Consider the following 14,198-nt stretch of genomic DNA (forward strand, 5'->3'; position numbering starts at 1 on the left):
CTGCTGCAGCTCTTGCACGCTCGCACAATGACATCCAAAATCGACAAAACCATTGCGCGCCAGCAAGAGAAGTATTCCTCTCCGGGCCCCATCTTATATGCGTTGCGGGCTGACCAACCAACCCATGAAGAATCGCTGCAGGATCCTACTACGAAGCCCACCAACAGCTGCGTGTCATCGCCGCGCGATACCTGAAGCAATCAAACTACGATGCAGCGGCCGATATCTTGACCGGTGGAGCCAAAGCCCTACTCCGGGCCGGCTCTCAGCAGGGTGCCGCCGCGAGTGGAGGGGATCTCGCCATTATGTTGGTCTTAGAGGTGTACACCAAGGGGGAGTGGGAAATCACAGGGGATGATGAAGTGTCGCGATCGCGCAAGAGTACGCTCCGTCATGCTCCGAGATACGGTATCGCAGGCTGACGGTTGTTCCAGAACGACTCATTGAACTACTGCGAGAATTCCCCCCGGACGAACCCTCCCGGAAACGATATATTAGCGAGATGATCGCTTGGAGTGCCAAGTTCGGTCCCTCGGAAAGAGGTGATCCTGATCTACATCATGCGGCTGGCTCCGTGTACGCGGAGGGTACGTTTGTGAGTGACATTTCATGAACTTGCGGCTGATTCCTCTCTAGAAAACGAACCCTACGACGCCGAGAAGCACCTAGCGCTGGGCAGTACGGAGTCCGCGGAGACACTGGCCAAACTGGAGTTCGAATGGTATACCCACGACGAGCCGCATACCGCTGCCGTCTATGCTTCCCGCGCCGTTTTCCCGTACCTGCTCGTTGGTAACCTCCGGAACGCCAACAAGGCGTTTCTCGTCTTTACATCGCGATTGTCTTCCTCCAATCCGTCGCTCGTGTCTCAAGAAGTCAGCAGCACCAGCTCCGACGTTCGCGTTTACCCGTCCCTCCCGCTACTCAACTTCATCAGTCTGCTTCTCATCGCCATCCAGCGGGGTAGCGCGGATCTGTTCCGCGACCTCACGAAGCAGTACGCGGCGCATATCCAGGAAGTTGGAATCTGGAACGATGCGCTGGCTCGGATAGGAGAGATATATTTCGACATCCAGATTCCGCGACAAGGCAACCCTCTTCTGGAGATGATGAATAACATGCTTTTTGGCGGCGGGCAGGCCAACCAGAGACCCGGCGCGTCGAATCGGGCGGCATCGAGAAAGGTTGAGGCACCGCCGTCCAGCATGGAGCTAGACTAGTTGTTTCTTTAGCAAATGCATAGGTCAAATATGTTGGTCCAAGACCACGTATTCTAAGTCGATCAGCGCTATATGCGGATGTTATCTTCGGGCTCGAACATCCAGTTATCTTCGTCCAGAGCGGCGACTTTCATTCGTAAACTCTGGTGAATCAGATTGAGAATTTCTTGCCACAACCTGTTAGCTGTGGCCCAGGGACCTGCACAACTCGTACTTACCAGATGGCTCATTGCTCAGCTGTCGATTGCGATTTCGATACATCATTTCCATCAAACTGGCCTCCAGTTCTTCCTGCAATCAGCATCTCTTCTCACAAGCAGCTGGCAGCGGGTTCAAAGAATGCCGCATACTTTCTTTATCCCTCGATCCAAGCTCACCATCCATTCCTGAATTCGCCATACCCGTGTTCCCCGAACCGGAGCCCGGTTGGCCATCTTCCATTCCGTCCATGGGGCTCTCATCGCTCTCGTCTTCCAGCATGACGGGCGGCAGGGCGGGAATATCCAGCTTGTAGTTTCCATTCTGATCCCTCGGTACAATCTCGCGGCTGTCCAGAGGACTCGATGCTGTGGGCGATGCTGATGCCTCCGCCGTCGTCACGCCAAAAACCGTCGCTGATGTTGGCCGCTCAGGCTCAGAAACGATCTCCGGGCTTGGCTTTGTTGTGCCGGGTCGCTGGTTGAGATGCTGATGAAATGGATTGCGACGAACAGAGTTCTGACTTATGGCAGATTGCGCCTGAGCGCGCGTGTTGTGGCTTTTGGAGGGGTTTGAGGCGTGGGAATTGTTGACGTTCTGCGCGCGAGGATGTGGCATCTCTGGGCTGGGAAAGTGACCGATTGAACCGAGAGTATGATAGACGGTGAGAATAGGTATCTCTCTAATTGATTATCCAGGTCAAGTCATAGATCATACATAGGATATCTGAATCTTCACGAATATCCAGGCCGTCTTGCAGCTTGAAGTTTGCTCGATAGAAGGGTGCACCACTGCAGAGAAGTCGAAATCTTTGCGGAAATATCCCTGAGGATAAATGCAGTACCCTATATTATGCCTACGCCATACCTACCCAACAAAGTAAATTGTGAATGCACGAGTCCCATTGTGACAAATCTCGACCAACTGGCGTAACAATGCGAACTCCTCAGACCCAGAATCCAAGGTGGCAGCTTCTTTGCGTTTTGATCTCGGTGCCCTCGGCACTCCAGAGTCCAGACTCCAATCAAGTCCCAGGGAGTTTGTGGGGTCTTTTGTAAACCACGAACTGGGCCGCATGTCGGTCACCAACCCGTTAGCCAAGTCGGAATACTCGCCGAAAAAGTATCGAGGGTGGTGCGAGCAATCGGGGATAAGTAGAGACCGTCTGGGAATGTCGTTAATTAACGTAAAGATAAGGGTAACGCCTCTCCTTGTCTCATTTTATCGGGGCAATCGTCGTTAGGGCCAGACGTAGAAAGTCGATTAAGCACGAGAGACGAGAAGGAAACATGAAGGACTACCAGGCGCCCTCTAACCATGAGGACTGCAAATGGCAGGACATTGTTGCCCAGAAGCGGGCAATGCGAGATGCCTTGCTGAAGCCGTACTTGGTTGATGACTTGGATGCCCGTCCACCGCGAGTAGATAGTGTCTTCTTGCGTTCTGCAATCCCATCGGAGCCGCGCGTCCAGGAAATAACGGACATCGACAGCATCCCTGAATTGCACCGACGACTGGTCGCGGGTGAATTTACAGCAGAGGAGGTTGTCCGAGCGTATATCAAAAGGCTAGTAGCATACGTCCGCGACAGGTACAGAAATGTCTAACTTTGTTCGGCAGGGCGACAATCGCTCATCAGTTGGTGCGTTCTCTGATCATCGATTTCATTTGATGGCCAGGGTTGACCACCTGCCAGACAAATGCAATCACTGAAGTCCTCTTCGACGACGCAATTGAGCAAGCGAGGGAACTGGATCGGGAGTTCCAATCGACCAAGAAAGTCAAGGGACCGCTCCATGGAATCCCCATTACCATCAAGGATCAGTTCAATGTCAAAGGTTACGATTCGACTTTAGGATACGTTGGACGTGCTTTCAAACCGGCGGCAGAAGATGCAGTTCTGGTACAGATTTTGAGAAGCCTTGGGGCCATTGTCATTGCAAAAACAAATCTCCCTCAGAGTATAATGGTAGGACTACGCCGATCTTGGAAAAAGGGTTCATGTTTGATCGTACTAACATTCATAGTGGGCTGAAACTGAGAATCCGCTCTGGGGTTTGACTGTGCACCCTCGAAATCCTGATCTTACTCCAGGAGGCTCTACTGGCGGTGAAGCTGCATTGCTTGCCTTGCATGGATCGATTTTTGGACTAGGAACAGATATCGGTGGCAGTGTTCGAATTCCCCAGCAAATGGTTGGCCTGTACGGATTCAAACCCAGTGTAAGTTATCTTCCTTCTCGGAACCCGGACGGGTGCTGATATTGTCAAAGTCCAGTCGTCTACCCTACTACGGCGTACCGGTGTCGACTGAGGGTCAGGAACATGTCCCTTCGGCAGTCGGCTGGTTGTCTCGAGATCTCGAAACTATCGTCCATGTGAGTCGCCTAGTTGCGAATAGCAGACCATGGCGTATGGATCCGCGCTGCTCGCCTCTGCTCTGGAACAAAGAGATGTTTCAAGAAGTCCAAACCAGGCCTCTAGTTATAGGATTAATCGTCGATGATGGCGTGGTCAGAGTCCATCCTCCTATTGCGCGAGCGTTAAGAGAGGTCACCAAAGTGCTGGAGGCCCAGGGGCACGAGATTATTCCTTGGGACACATCGAGCCACGCAGATATCGTGAACATCCTGGATACCTACTACACTGCTGATGGTGGGGAGGATATCCGTCGAGATGTTGCCGTCGCTGGAGAACCATTTGTTCCCCATGTCGAGGCCCTCGTCAACAGAGGAAAACCGATTTCTGTGTACGAGTACTGGCAAATTAACAAGCGCAAGGTCGCGGCGCAGAAACGTTATCTTGACCAGTGGAATGCTGCTCGTTCGCCCTCTGGGAGGCCAGTGGATGTTTTGCTGACCCCGACAATGCCACATCTAGCTGTTCCTCACCGATCCGTACGCTGGGTCGGATATACCAAGGTGTGGAACGTGCTTGACTATCCTGCCATTACTTTCCCGGTGGATGTTGTCCGGCCAGATGATATCGTGCAAGAAAAGCATATTCCAAGGAATGATCTCGATGCGTTCAACTGGAACCTTTACGACCCGGCTCAATTGGCTGGCCATCCAATCAATCTGCAGGTGGTGGGACAGAAATTGGAGGAAGAAAAGGTTCTTGGAGCTGCGACGGTGATAGAAAAAACATGGAGGGCAGCGAGGAAGCTGTAGATACTTGAACAGAACAGTTTAGGTCAGAAATTCAGATCCTAGGCACACGATTTGATATGATACTAAGGAAACAGTTTCTACCCCTATGGCTCTCGTGCAGCGATTGTCGTGCCGATTACGCGCCTATAACAGGCCTCGTATGGCCGAATGACAGGCTAACCAGGTTGATACTTGGTTCTTTTACTTCGAATGCATTAGCCCTAAGCCCTAACCCTAGCTTATTAACGCAGCCCATACTATTGTTTCATCGTGTTGAATCGGGTCAGCTTGCAAAAGTGTATCACCTTGGGCACCTTCGGTGAAACAAACCTCCCATACCGGTTGTCTTGTCAGAGGGGCTTATCATTCATGAATCATGGAGTTTCTCCGATGCGGGGAATTGCGTCACTCCAAGAGGGCAGCTGGACACAAGTGAGATGGGGATAATCAATGAACAACTGACCTGCACTGGTACGGAGTAATGACCGACAGAAGTCAGGCACTTGGAATGTGCTTATATCTTCTATAGGTATATATACAGTACTGGTCGAGTCCACGCAGGAGTTTTCTCATTAGTTAGCACTTTTTGAACAGTGATCTCTGAAAACTAAACTAAACGAAGATGGGCAGGAAGCGCGTTCTCGTTGGTTACGGCGTCGATGTCGATGCAGTTGCCGGCTGGCTCGGCTCTTATGGCGGAGAAGATAGCTCTAACGACATATCACGAGGTGGGCATCTCCTGACGGCCCGAATCGTGGTTCGTGTGCTGAATTGAATCGGGAGAAAGGTCTCTGGGCTGGTCATGTTGGCACACCGCGTTTGTTGAAACTTTTCGACAAATATAACATCAAAGCCACTTGGTTCATCCCAGGTCACTCTCTGGATACGTTTCCCGAAGAATGTGCCCAAGTACGCGATGCCGGGCACGAGATCGGACTTCATGGGTACAGCCACGAGAATCCGAGTGACATGACGCTGGAGCAACAGCGAGATGTCTTGGACAAGACGTACCGCCAGCTGACTGAGTTCTGCGGCAAGCCACCTCGTGGAATTGTTGCACCTTGGTGGGAAACTTCCAAGGAGCAGGCGGAGCTGCTGCTGTCGTACGGCATTGAGTACGACCATTCGATGTCCCACCATGATTGCCAGATGTACTGGCTTCGCACCGGCGACTCGTGGACCAAGATCGACTATTCGAAGAAAGCCGAAGAGTGGATGAAACCGCTTGTCCGCGGTCAAGATACAGGCTTGGTTGAGATTCCGGCTAACTGGTATCTTGACGATTTGCCCCCGATGATGTTCATCAAGAAGTCGCCCAATAGCCATGGATGGGTGAACCCAAGGGATATTGAAGATATCTGGAAGGTTGGTCTTTGCTCTCTTGTTTCTGGTTGTCCTTCAGAAACAGAGAGCTAAGAATAACACTACATATAGGATCATTTTGACTACTTCTATCGCGAGTACGACGAGTTTATCTTCCCAATGACTATTCATCCGGACGTTTCTGGCCGGCCACATGTATTGCTCATGCATGAGAGGTAAAGGCACTTCTCTGACATATATCCTTCCGATTTACTCTGGTGACTAATCTGCAAGCAGACTCATCGAATATATCAATAAACATGAGGGAGTTGAATGGGTCACGTTCGAACAGATGGTTGATGACTTCAACAGCCGCAACACACCTCCGCCTAATGCGCTGATGCCTGCACCTCGGGGTGCCCTTTTGAAGAAGTGATTGTGATACACGAACCATCGTTTTGTCATTCATCAGTAGTGCCGACAAACATGATTTGCCTTGTATTCCGACATGTGACCTAGATAAGGCAGCTAATTCAGCAGGGGCGATGTCAATGATGTGCACAATCTGATTCATTATAGTAACTGTTCCTAGCTAATGATACAAGCAACCAAGGAATGACTAGTCACAATGGAAACGAATATAGGTACATACCTACCTATTTACCCACAGAGTTTGGGAATTTTGCTTCCCTTTGGGCCAACCAAAGAATCGATGTAACCCAGAAATCTCTCCACAGGGATCATGTCCATCTTCCCCAAATCTGGATTCGAGCTTGTCATTACCTGGCCTCCCCATAACACACGGATAAAGAATTTATCCTCATGCTTCCAGCTGAACTTCCGCCGTTGTCGGTACAGTTCAAAGACTACCTCCGCGCCCATCCCTGGCCATACCATCTTGTCGAGCTGGAGTATCGAAAGCAGTCGGGATACACTGCCGTCATGCGCCACGTTGTGGCGATACAAAGCTCGTTTTCCCTTTTTCCAGCTGGGTCCCGTAGGATGGGTTATTTGGTCGCGCAGGTGCGACGCCAGCTCAGCCAACCACAACCCAAAAGTTGCCGTACTAGCCTCCAGCGATGATGGATTATCACGATAAATGTAGGAATACTCCCATTGACCAAGACGAAGGACGGTATTCGTCTGGTCCTGAGTAACACATTTGTGTGGATCATCGACATTGCATGGGAGCGGCTTGTGGTGACAAAGTCGAGAAGAGAGACTATCAAAGTAGTGATCGAAGCTGTTGTGCCAATCTTCAGCGTCCGGCGATACTCCGGATATGTCATCGAGCGATTCAAAAAGTTTCTGTGTGAGATCCAGGTGTTTCTTCCAGGGCGACTCGTTGCGAGTACTTTTGATGTTGGAGAACAAGTCACTCCCTCTAGGGCAAGAATACGTTGGTTCGAGAGAATCGACTTCTTCTTTCTGCACTCGAAGTCAGAGGAAGCTCTCTCATCACGGGGCGTGACATACTTGAATATGCAATGGGACCTCTCGCTGAGACCCGTACATTCCTGCGATAATCATACTCGCAACCTCGCTCGTGATCACGTTGTTTGTCACTCGAAACTGGACCACGTCGTTGTCGAGGTGGCGGGGCAAGAATCTGAGCATGTCATGATACACCCCGAACAGGTCTCGCCCATGCTGAAAGGAGTCTTGGAGGCCTTCTGCTGTTAACTGCGGAAAGGCGCAGGTGCCATCGAATCCGCTCGTAGGGAGAGTATTCAATGGGCTGTCGACGAATTTCCAATATGTGTAGGCTCTAGGTTGAAAGCGAGAATCTGTTGCACCATGGTAAAACAGCCGGGTGGCGTCGCAATTCCATGGGTAATTCTCCACGGGGAAGGTATTGCTCTGGTACGGTGTCCTCTTGTGATGGCGATGGATCTGACGGAGCCTACATTAGCATGTCTTATCATGTCATGTGTTGCTGCTCAGGTTCAGGGGACATGCCGTCTCGACGTAAACGAGCTCATAGTTGTGAGGAGCACGCTTGTACTCAGTCCTTCTGACATGAGGCATGTTGCAGTAGTTGTACACGCCATACTGGCGTCGCGGAGTTTCTGAACTATTGAATATGAATCCGAAAACTCCATCCCCATGTAGCACTTTGTCCAGATTGTTGATATCCGTCGCACTTGGTCTGTGCCAGCTGGTGTCCACCGCATGGACGGCAGCGGCCAACACAACGAGCCAGAACATTGCAACTGTGCCAACCATCTATCAATGGGATGATTCAATGAAAGACGAAATCACAGAGGAGGAACACTGCAAGTGGTAGCATTGACTGACGGGCTCTTAGCCTTCTTTAATAGTCTTGCTAGCAGAACTCCGTTATATTGGTACTAATCTACCGATGCGAATCGGATCTACTCCGGGCAGCCATAATAGGTCCTGAACCTTACCTTGGTAGTGCCCAAGAAGCTCTTGAACCCACGCGAATGCTACAGTGGAGTTCCCTGTGGCATGGCTCTACTAGTACAGGAGGAGTAGAACCAACTCTGCCAAGGTTGGGAGTGATAAACTTGAGTTTAATCGAGGACTTCAAGTCCGGCACTTTGGTACGCCACTACCCCCCTAGCCCTAAGTCAAAGGTGCGTTCAGGCGCCGTTGAGCCAACAGGCTACACACGTGACGCCGTAACTCGCGACGATAAAAGACTGACCAGTCCGAACAATATGACCTGATCAAGTTGGTGAAGATAATGTAGGCTCCACTATGCGAGCTGTCTGGAATGGTTCACTTCGTACAGTAATCAAATTCAAACGCCATGGACAGGACTCGGCACTTTTCGAAAGGAGAGTCTGTGATTAGGTACTTATCGAAGAGGTGTGCATTTATCTAAGTCGTTTCGTTTCAAGATTAGGCTACCTACCAATTGGGTTTAGCGTAGGTGTGCATTTTGGGGGGGGGTGTGCATGAACCCATCTCCACACGGATTCCTCATGCACATGCTAAGCTCAGCTAAGACGCCAGGAGATTGGAGAATGGGAAAATCAACGGTCGAAAGAACTCTCCCCATCAGCAGCAGTTGTTCACCTTCGTCTCATATTGTGACCGAACCCTCTCTTTACCAATTCATTGAGCCGGTGGAAATTTGGAGAATCATCTTGTTTTAAAAATGAGTTGATCACCAAACTGACGACGGGGTGCTTATTACTTGTTCCTCAGTTCCTAACTGCATGATCCGAGTCTGAATTGCCTCTGGGAATGGCGTTCTTTGTTGTGCTGCTTGACGCTTGATGACACGACATCTCAAAGCCGCATCGGTATGTCACGAGTCGCATTCAATACCAGTGGACCCTCCGGCAGTCATCCGCCACGGGACTCCCTCGAACTCGCATCTCTAGCATCATCCTCTCCTTCAGCATCGAGCGATCGTTCTTCCGTCGCCTCTTCGCGCTCGAACCTCTCGTCGGGGAAACTCTCCCTCGAAAACGATGATCCACTGTCAGAAGCAAACGCCCTAGAGTCCGGGCGAACAAGACCTGGTCGCTCGTATTCGGTGACCTCTGCCTTCGATTTCGGAAGCACCATATTTCCCCTTTCGCAGACCGCTGGTGGCTACGCGCCCTTGGGTGCTCCGTCTTTGACGTCGCTGGACCGATACACGGGACGTCGCGATGGCTCGCTGGAAAAGCACAAGTCCCTAACCTATTTGAATGGGCTTTCGCTGATTGTTGCCCTCATCATCGGATCTGGCATTTTTTCCTCCCCCAGCCAGGTCAACGTCAACGCGGGCTCGCCAGGTGCATCGCTCATCGTTTGGACGGTTTCCGGGATTTTGGCCTGGACAGGGGCGGCCAGCTATGCAGAACTCGGCGGTGCGATTCCTGTGAATGGCGGGCCGCAGGTGTACTTGTCGAAGATATTCGGGGAATTCGTTGGCTTTCTCTTCGGGTGGTGCGCGGTCTTCGTGTTAAAACCAGGGTCGGCAGCCATCATCGCGATCATCTTTGGAGAGTACGTAGTCAGGGCCGTGATTGGAGCTGAAGTGGAGAACGTGAATCCATGGATCAACAAGGGTGTTGCACTGGTGGGAGTCGTGACAGTAACACTACTCAATTGCATCTCTACCAGAGTAGGGACCTTCATCGGCGATGTGTCGATGTTTTTCAAGTTCGTCGCACTCCTTGCAGTCACGGTGATTGGGATCGTCGTTGCTGTGACGGGTGTGTCCTCCAAGGGACAGGCAAGTCAGGACTGGAAGACCATGAGTTGGTTCGAGGGCACCAGCCATGACATCTCAAGCTGGGCGGTGGCACTCTACGCTGGCTTGTGGGCCTTTGATGGTTGGGATAACGTATGTCTTCCTCCCTAAATCTCGGTTGCGCCATTCTAATTGCAGCAGACCAACTACGTGGCTGGCGAGTTCAAAAACGCAAACCGTGACTTGCCGCGTGCGATTCACACCGCCATGCCCTTGGTGATTATTTCCTACCTGCTTTCCAATGTTGCGTACTTTCTTGTCCTTCCGCTATCAACAATCAACAAAAGCAACACCGTGGCGGTGCAGTTTGGTGCCAAAGTGTTCGGCCATATCGGTGCTCTTGCCTTCGCCCTTGTTGTGTCAGTCAGCTGTATTGGGGCTCTGAATGCCACAATCTTTACTAGCGGGAGGCTCATCTACGCCGCTGGCAAAGAGGGGTACTTGCCTGCTCTCTTTGGGTACATTGGCATTGGAAAGCCCGGCAGCAATTCCGGCGGGCATCGCCCCCAGCGACGCTCGCGGTTTGGCAAGATTATCTCACGACTTTTCAGAGACTACGGCGGAATGTGGTTTACTCCGGTTAATGCTATGGTTTTCAATGCGACTTTGACCTCGATTTACGTTGGTGTGGGCGAATTTGGCACTCTCGTGACCTTTTACGGCGTTGCTGGCTATACCTTCTATTTCCTGACTGTTCTCGGACTGATTGTTTTGCGAATTCGCGAACCTCGCCTGGAGCGACCATATCGGACATGGATCACAACACCGATTATTTTCTGCTGTGTCAGCCTCTTTCTACTCAGTCGAGCCGTCATTGCACAGCCGCTCCAGACTTTGATTGTGGTTGGCTTCGTCATTGCTGGCATTCCGGCATACTTTTGGCGCATTTATCAGCGAGACGGGCGGATCGATCTACCTGACTGGAAGTTCTGGCGAAGGTAGCAATTACGATGGTACATTTTAGGGGACATTACGGGCAGTCTGATGTTATGGGCACTGGGGGATTTGCATAGAACGCTACTTAGTGATAGTCTTAAATGTATCTTCCATGTACAATAGTATTAAACGATGTGACACTGTTGCCATTATTGTTGCAAGAGTTCGAATTGGTCGAGCAAATGAGTAAGTCTTGAAGCATGCACGATGTCCACTACAGGTAACTAGACGAAATAAAGCATTTGCTATTTAAGGATTAGCGTAGAATAAAGTTATTGTTGCTGTCGCAAACACGTGAACACGCGAAACGCGACCCGCCTCGAGTTCGCGTTCGTCATGTGCAGCAACTGAAAAGACCTCCATTGAATGATTCAGTTCATTCAGATCGGCGCAAATGGTTCAAGCAGAGTCTTCGTCCACCGCGGCGGCCCGCAATGGTCTTCGCGCCAATACTGCAGGCGCTCCTCCAGACTATGAGCTGCCATGGTGCGCAACTACTTCTCCGACCGCACGAAGAGCATTGCTGATACAAAATTGCAGGGTCGAGAAATATCGACCGGTCTTTCTCGATGATATTGTTGGAAATACCGAGACCGTAGAGCGATTGAAAATCATCGCAAAAGATGGCAACATGCCGCATCTCATTATCTCGGGAATGCCTGGGATTGGAAAGACGACTTCCATTTTGTGCCTTGCCAGGCAATTGCTGGGCGATGCATATAAGGAGGCCGTGCTCGAGTTGAATGCGAGTGATGAGCGAGGTTGGTTTACCCACGGGGTATGAGAGATGGACATGCTGATTCAGGTTATAGGCATCGACGTCGTCCGCAACCGGATCAAAGGCTTTGCACAAAAAAAAGTTACATTACCGCCGGGTAGGCACAAAATCATCATTCTGGATGAGGCGGATAGGTATGTCTCGTGCTCTCTCGAGGCGTAGCAGAGGCCTGACCAGAAGCAGCATGACACCCGGTGCACAGCAAGCCTTGCGTCGGACAATGGAAATCTACTCATCGACTACCCGTTTTGCCTTCGCGTGCAATCAGTCTAACAAGATTATTGAGCCGATTCAATCTCGTTGTGCTATTCTTCGATATTCCCGCTTGACGGACGCCCAGATCGTAAAGCGGATTACGCAGATTTGCGAAGCAGAGAAAGTGAAATATTCCGAGGACGGCATTGCAGCGCTTGTTTTCAGTGCCGAAGGTGACATGCGCCAGGCAATCAATAACTTGCAAAGTACATGGGCTGGGTTCGGGTTTGTCAGTGGAGATAATGTCTTCCGGGTGATCGACAGTCCACATCCGATCAAAGTGCAGGCGATGATCAAGGCATGTTGGGAAGGGAAAGTTGATGCGGCATTAGACATTCTGAATGAGTTATGGTAAGGGTGCAAGCCGCTGTCCATCGACATCCACGACCTGTTCTGACAATCGGCCAGGAATTTGGGATACTCCCCCTACGACATCATCAGCACCATGTTCCGAGTTACCAAGACCATTCCGACGCTGTCCGAACACTCTAAGCTCGAGTTTATCAAGGAGATTGGATTCACTCATATGCGCATCCTGGATGGAGTCCAATCGCTGTTGCAGTTGAGCGGGTGTGTCGCCAAGCTGTGCAAGATCAACATGAAGCCGGAGCTGTTCGAGCCGCCGAAGGACGATTGACTTGTCTCTTGTTAAAGTGTCTGACCTGCATGTTTGGCGTTGGGAGTTAGATGGTTCGCTTCGGGTCATTTCAAGGACAACAATGATTTTCCTTGGAGGCTTGGGTCTTTCTGCGTTACTTATTTTCGTAGGATTCACTCTATATTTACCGTATCGGGTAAGCTAACCCCAATAATGGCCGAGGCGAAATGTGGCTTGGCGGGCCTTCGATCTCGGAATATCATCGCCGCTGCTTCAACCATCCACCGCATCCATGGCCCTCCAACCTCCCTCTGCAGCGCTGTGGACACACAGTCGCAATGCAGTCACGTTCAGAAAACCCCCAAAATCCCTGTTGAACTGGTTTACCCCGTCCAGCCGCCGTCGCCGCCATGACTCCTCGACCAAAGAGCCTCCGCCAAAGAAACGCATCTTCCTCCGGGCAACCCTCGTAGCCGTCGCCGCAGCCGCAGTGGGAGCGTACATTAGATCCAGACAAGATGCCGGGAACCCAAGCTTGAATCCGCACACATTCGCGCACTACCGATTAGTGTCCCGCGAGCCCGTATCGTCGACCAATAGCATCTTCACCCTAGAGCCAAATCGGCCTGCCGACAACGCGGAGACGTACCAGGCGGCATGGCGTGCTGGTATCTGGAGTGTTCTGTTCAAGCAGCCCCAGCTCCAGATTGGCCGAGACTATACGCCTCTGCCTCCTTCACCGGATGCGGGTAACGACAGAGGCAAGAGTGATGACGAGTCATTACGCTTTCTGATCCGGCGAGAGCCACACGGGGAAGTGTCGCGCTATCTGCACAGTCTGCCAATTGGGTCGGAAATTGAAATCCGGGGGCCGCAACTTGAATGCGAGATTGACCCCAACGTGGACCATATTCTTTTCATCGCGGGTGGGACGGGCATCGCACCCGCACTGCAGGCTGCGTATACCCTGCTGTCACGAACAAAGGATGGCAGAAGGCCACGGATGCATATTCTTTGGGCGAATCGCAAGCGCGAGGATTGCCTTGGTGGTGTGAGCGATACTACCACAACTCAGGTGTCTCCCAAAACGCCCTGGTGGAAGTTTTGGAAGGCTGCAACGCCGCAAGAGCCGCAGCCGGTGAAACCATCGGACAGCGAAGGTGTCGTTGTCCGTGAGCTACAGGCACTCAAAGCGCAGTATCCGGGCCAGATCACGGTGGACTACTTTGTTGATGAAGAACATACCTTCATCACAAAGAAGGACATCCAATCCTTTACCAATTCAGTTGCTGAATCTGGTCCTAGCAAAAAGATGATCATCATCTCGGGACCGGACGGTTTCGTGAGTTATATGGCTGGCCCCAAGATGTGGGCTCAGGGCCGAGAGCTTCAGGGTCCCGTACGTGGGCTGTTTGGAGAGTTGGATTTGAGAGGATGGGCGGTTTGGAAATTGTAGATTTGCCTCTATGGAACAAGCATGGCGCTGGAGTCGGTCGAAGGTGTTGTATATGCATCGCTCGAATATAGACATGTGAATGCGAATAGCA

General features: G+C 51.3%; 8 protein-coding genes across 8 annotated transcripts; 6 read left to right on the plus strand and 2 right to left on the minus strand.

Moving 5' to 3' along the window:
* Positions 1-27: 27 nt before the first annotated feature.
* On the plus strand, positions 28-1,220 carry VTN31DRAFT_6899 (uncharacterized protein; the record flags this gene model as incomplete). Its single annotated transcript, XM_069407559.1, has 4 exons — positions 28-71; positions 131-381; positions 435-587; positions 637-1,220. The coding sequence occupies 4 exons, from the start codon at positions 28-30 to the stop codon at positions 1,218-1,220; spliced, it is 1,032 nt and encodes a 343-aa protein (XP_069258202.1).
* Positions 1,221-1,288: 68 nt separating this feature from the next.
* VTN31DRAFT_6900 (uncharacterized protein) lies at positions 1,289-2,036 on the minus strand (the record flags this gene model as incomplete). Its single annotated transcript, XM_069407562.1, has 3 exons — positions 1,289-1,386; positions 1,439-1,507; positions 1,571-2,036. 3 exons carry the CDS (start codon positions 2,034-2,036, stop codon positions 1,289-1,291), a joined length of 633 nt encoding a protein of 210 aa, XP_069258203.1.
* Positions 2,037-2,707: 671 nt separating this feature from the next.
* Positions 2,708-4,587, plus strand: VTN31DRAFT_6901 (uncharacterized protein; the record flags this gene model as incomplete). Its single annotated transcript, XM_069407563.1, has 5 exons — positions 2,708-2,985; positions 3,039-3,060; positions 3,115-3,387; positions 3,446-3,640; positions 3,691-4,587. The coding sequence occupies 5 exons, from the start codon at positions 2,708-2,710 to the stop codon at positions 4,585-4,587; spliced, it is 1,665 nt and encodes a 554-aa protein (XP_069258204.1).
* Positions 4,588-5,188: 601 nt separating this feature from the next.
* On the plus strand, positions 5,189-6,304 carry VTN31DRAFT_6902 (uncharacterized protein; the record flags this gene model as incomplete). The annotated part of the gene is made up of 4 exons (XM_069407564.1): positions 5,189-5,294; positions 5,354-5,931; positions 6,001-6,104; positions 6,166-6,304. 4 exons carry the CDS (start codon positions 5,189-5,191, stop codon positions 6,302-6,304), a joined length of 927 nt encoding a protein of 308 aa, XP_069258205.1.
* Positions 6,305-6,528: 224 nt separating this feature from the next.
* VTN31DRAFT_6903 (uncharacterized protein) lies at positions 6,529-8,094 on the minus strand (the record flags this gene model as incomplete). Its single annotated transcript, XM_069407565.1, has 3 exons — positions 6,529-7,296; positions 7,345-7,761; positions 7,828-8,094. The coding sequence occupies 3 exons, from the start codon at positions 8,092-8,094 to the stop codon at positions 6,529-6,531; spliced, it is 1,452 nt and encodes a 483-aa protein (XP_069258206.1).
* Positions 8,095-9,145: 1,051 nt separating this feature from the next.
* VTN31DRAFT_6904 (uncharacterized protein) lies at positions 9,146-11,026 on the plus strand (the record flags this gene model as incomplete). Its single annotated transcript, XM_069407566.1, has 2 exons — positions 9,146-10,177; positions 10,226-11,026. The coding sequence occupies 2 exons, from the start codon at positions 9,146-9,148 to the stop codon at positions 11,024-11,026; spliced, it is 1,833 nt and encodes a 610-aa protein (XP_069258207.1).
* A 388-nt stretch (positions 11,027-11,414) lies between these two features.
* On the plus strand, positions 11,415-12,690 carry VTN31DRAFT_6905 (uncharacterized protein; the record flags this gene model as incomplete). Its single annotated transcript, XM_069407567.1, has 5 exons — positions 11,415-11,506; positions 11,561-11,781; positions 11,833-11,932; positions 11,982-12,404; positions 12,462-12,690. 5 exons carry the CDS (start codon positions 11,415-11,417, stop codon positions 12,688-12,690), a joined length of 1,065 nt encoding a protein of 354 aa, XP_069258208.1.
* Positions 12,691-12,943: 253 nt separating this feature from the next.
* Positions 12,944-14,107, plus strand: VTN31DRAFT_6906 (uncharacterized protein; the record flags this gene model as incomplete). The annotated part of the gene is made up of 1 exon (XM_069407568.1): positions 12,944-14,107. The coding sequence occupies one exon, from the start codon at positions 12,944-12,946 to the stop codon at positions 14,105-14,107; it is 1,164 nt and encodes a 387-aa protein (XP_069258209.1).
* Between the last annotated feature and the right edge of the window lie 91 nt (positions 14,108-14,198).

Source organism: Thermomyces dupontii (genome assembly GCF_041956625.1).
Source record: "Thermomyces dupontii strain NRRL 2155 unplaced genomic scaffold VTN31scaffold_8, whole genome shotgun sequence".
Lineage (NCBI taxonomy): Eukaryota > Fungi > Ascomycota > Eurotiomycetes > Eurotiales > Trichocomaceae > Thermomyces > Thermomyces dupontii.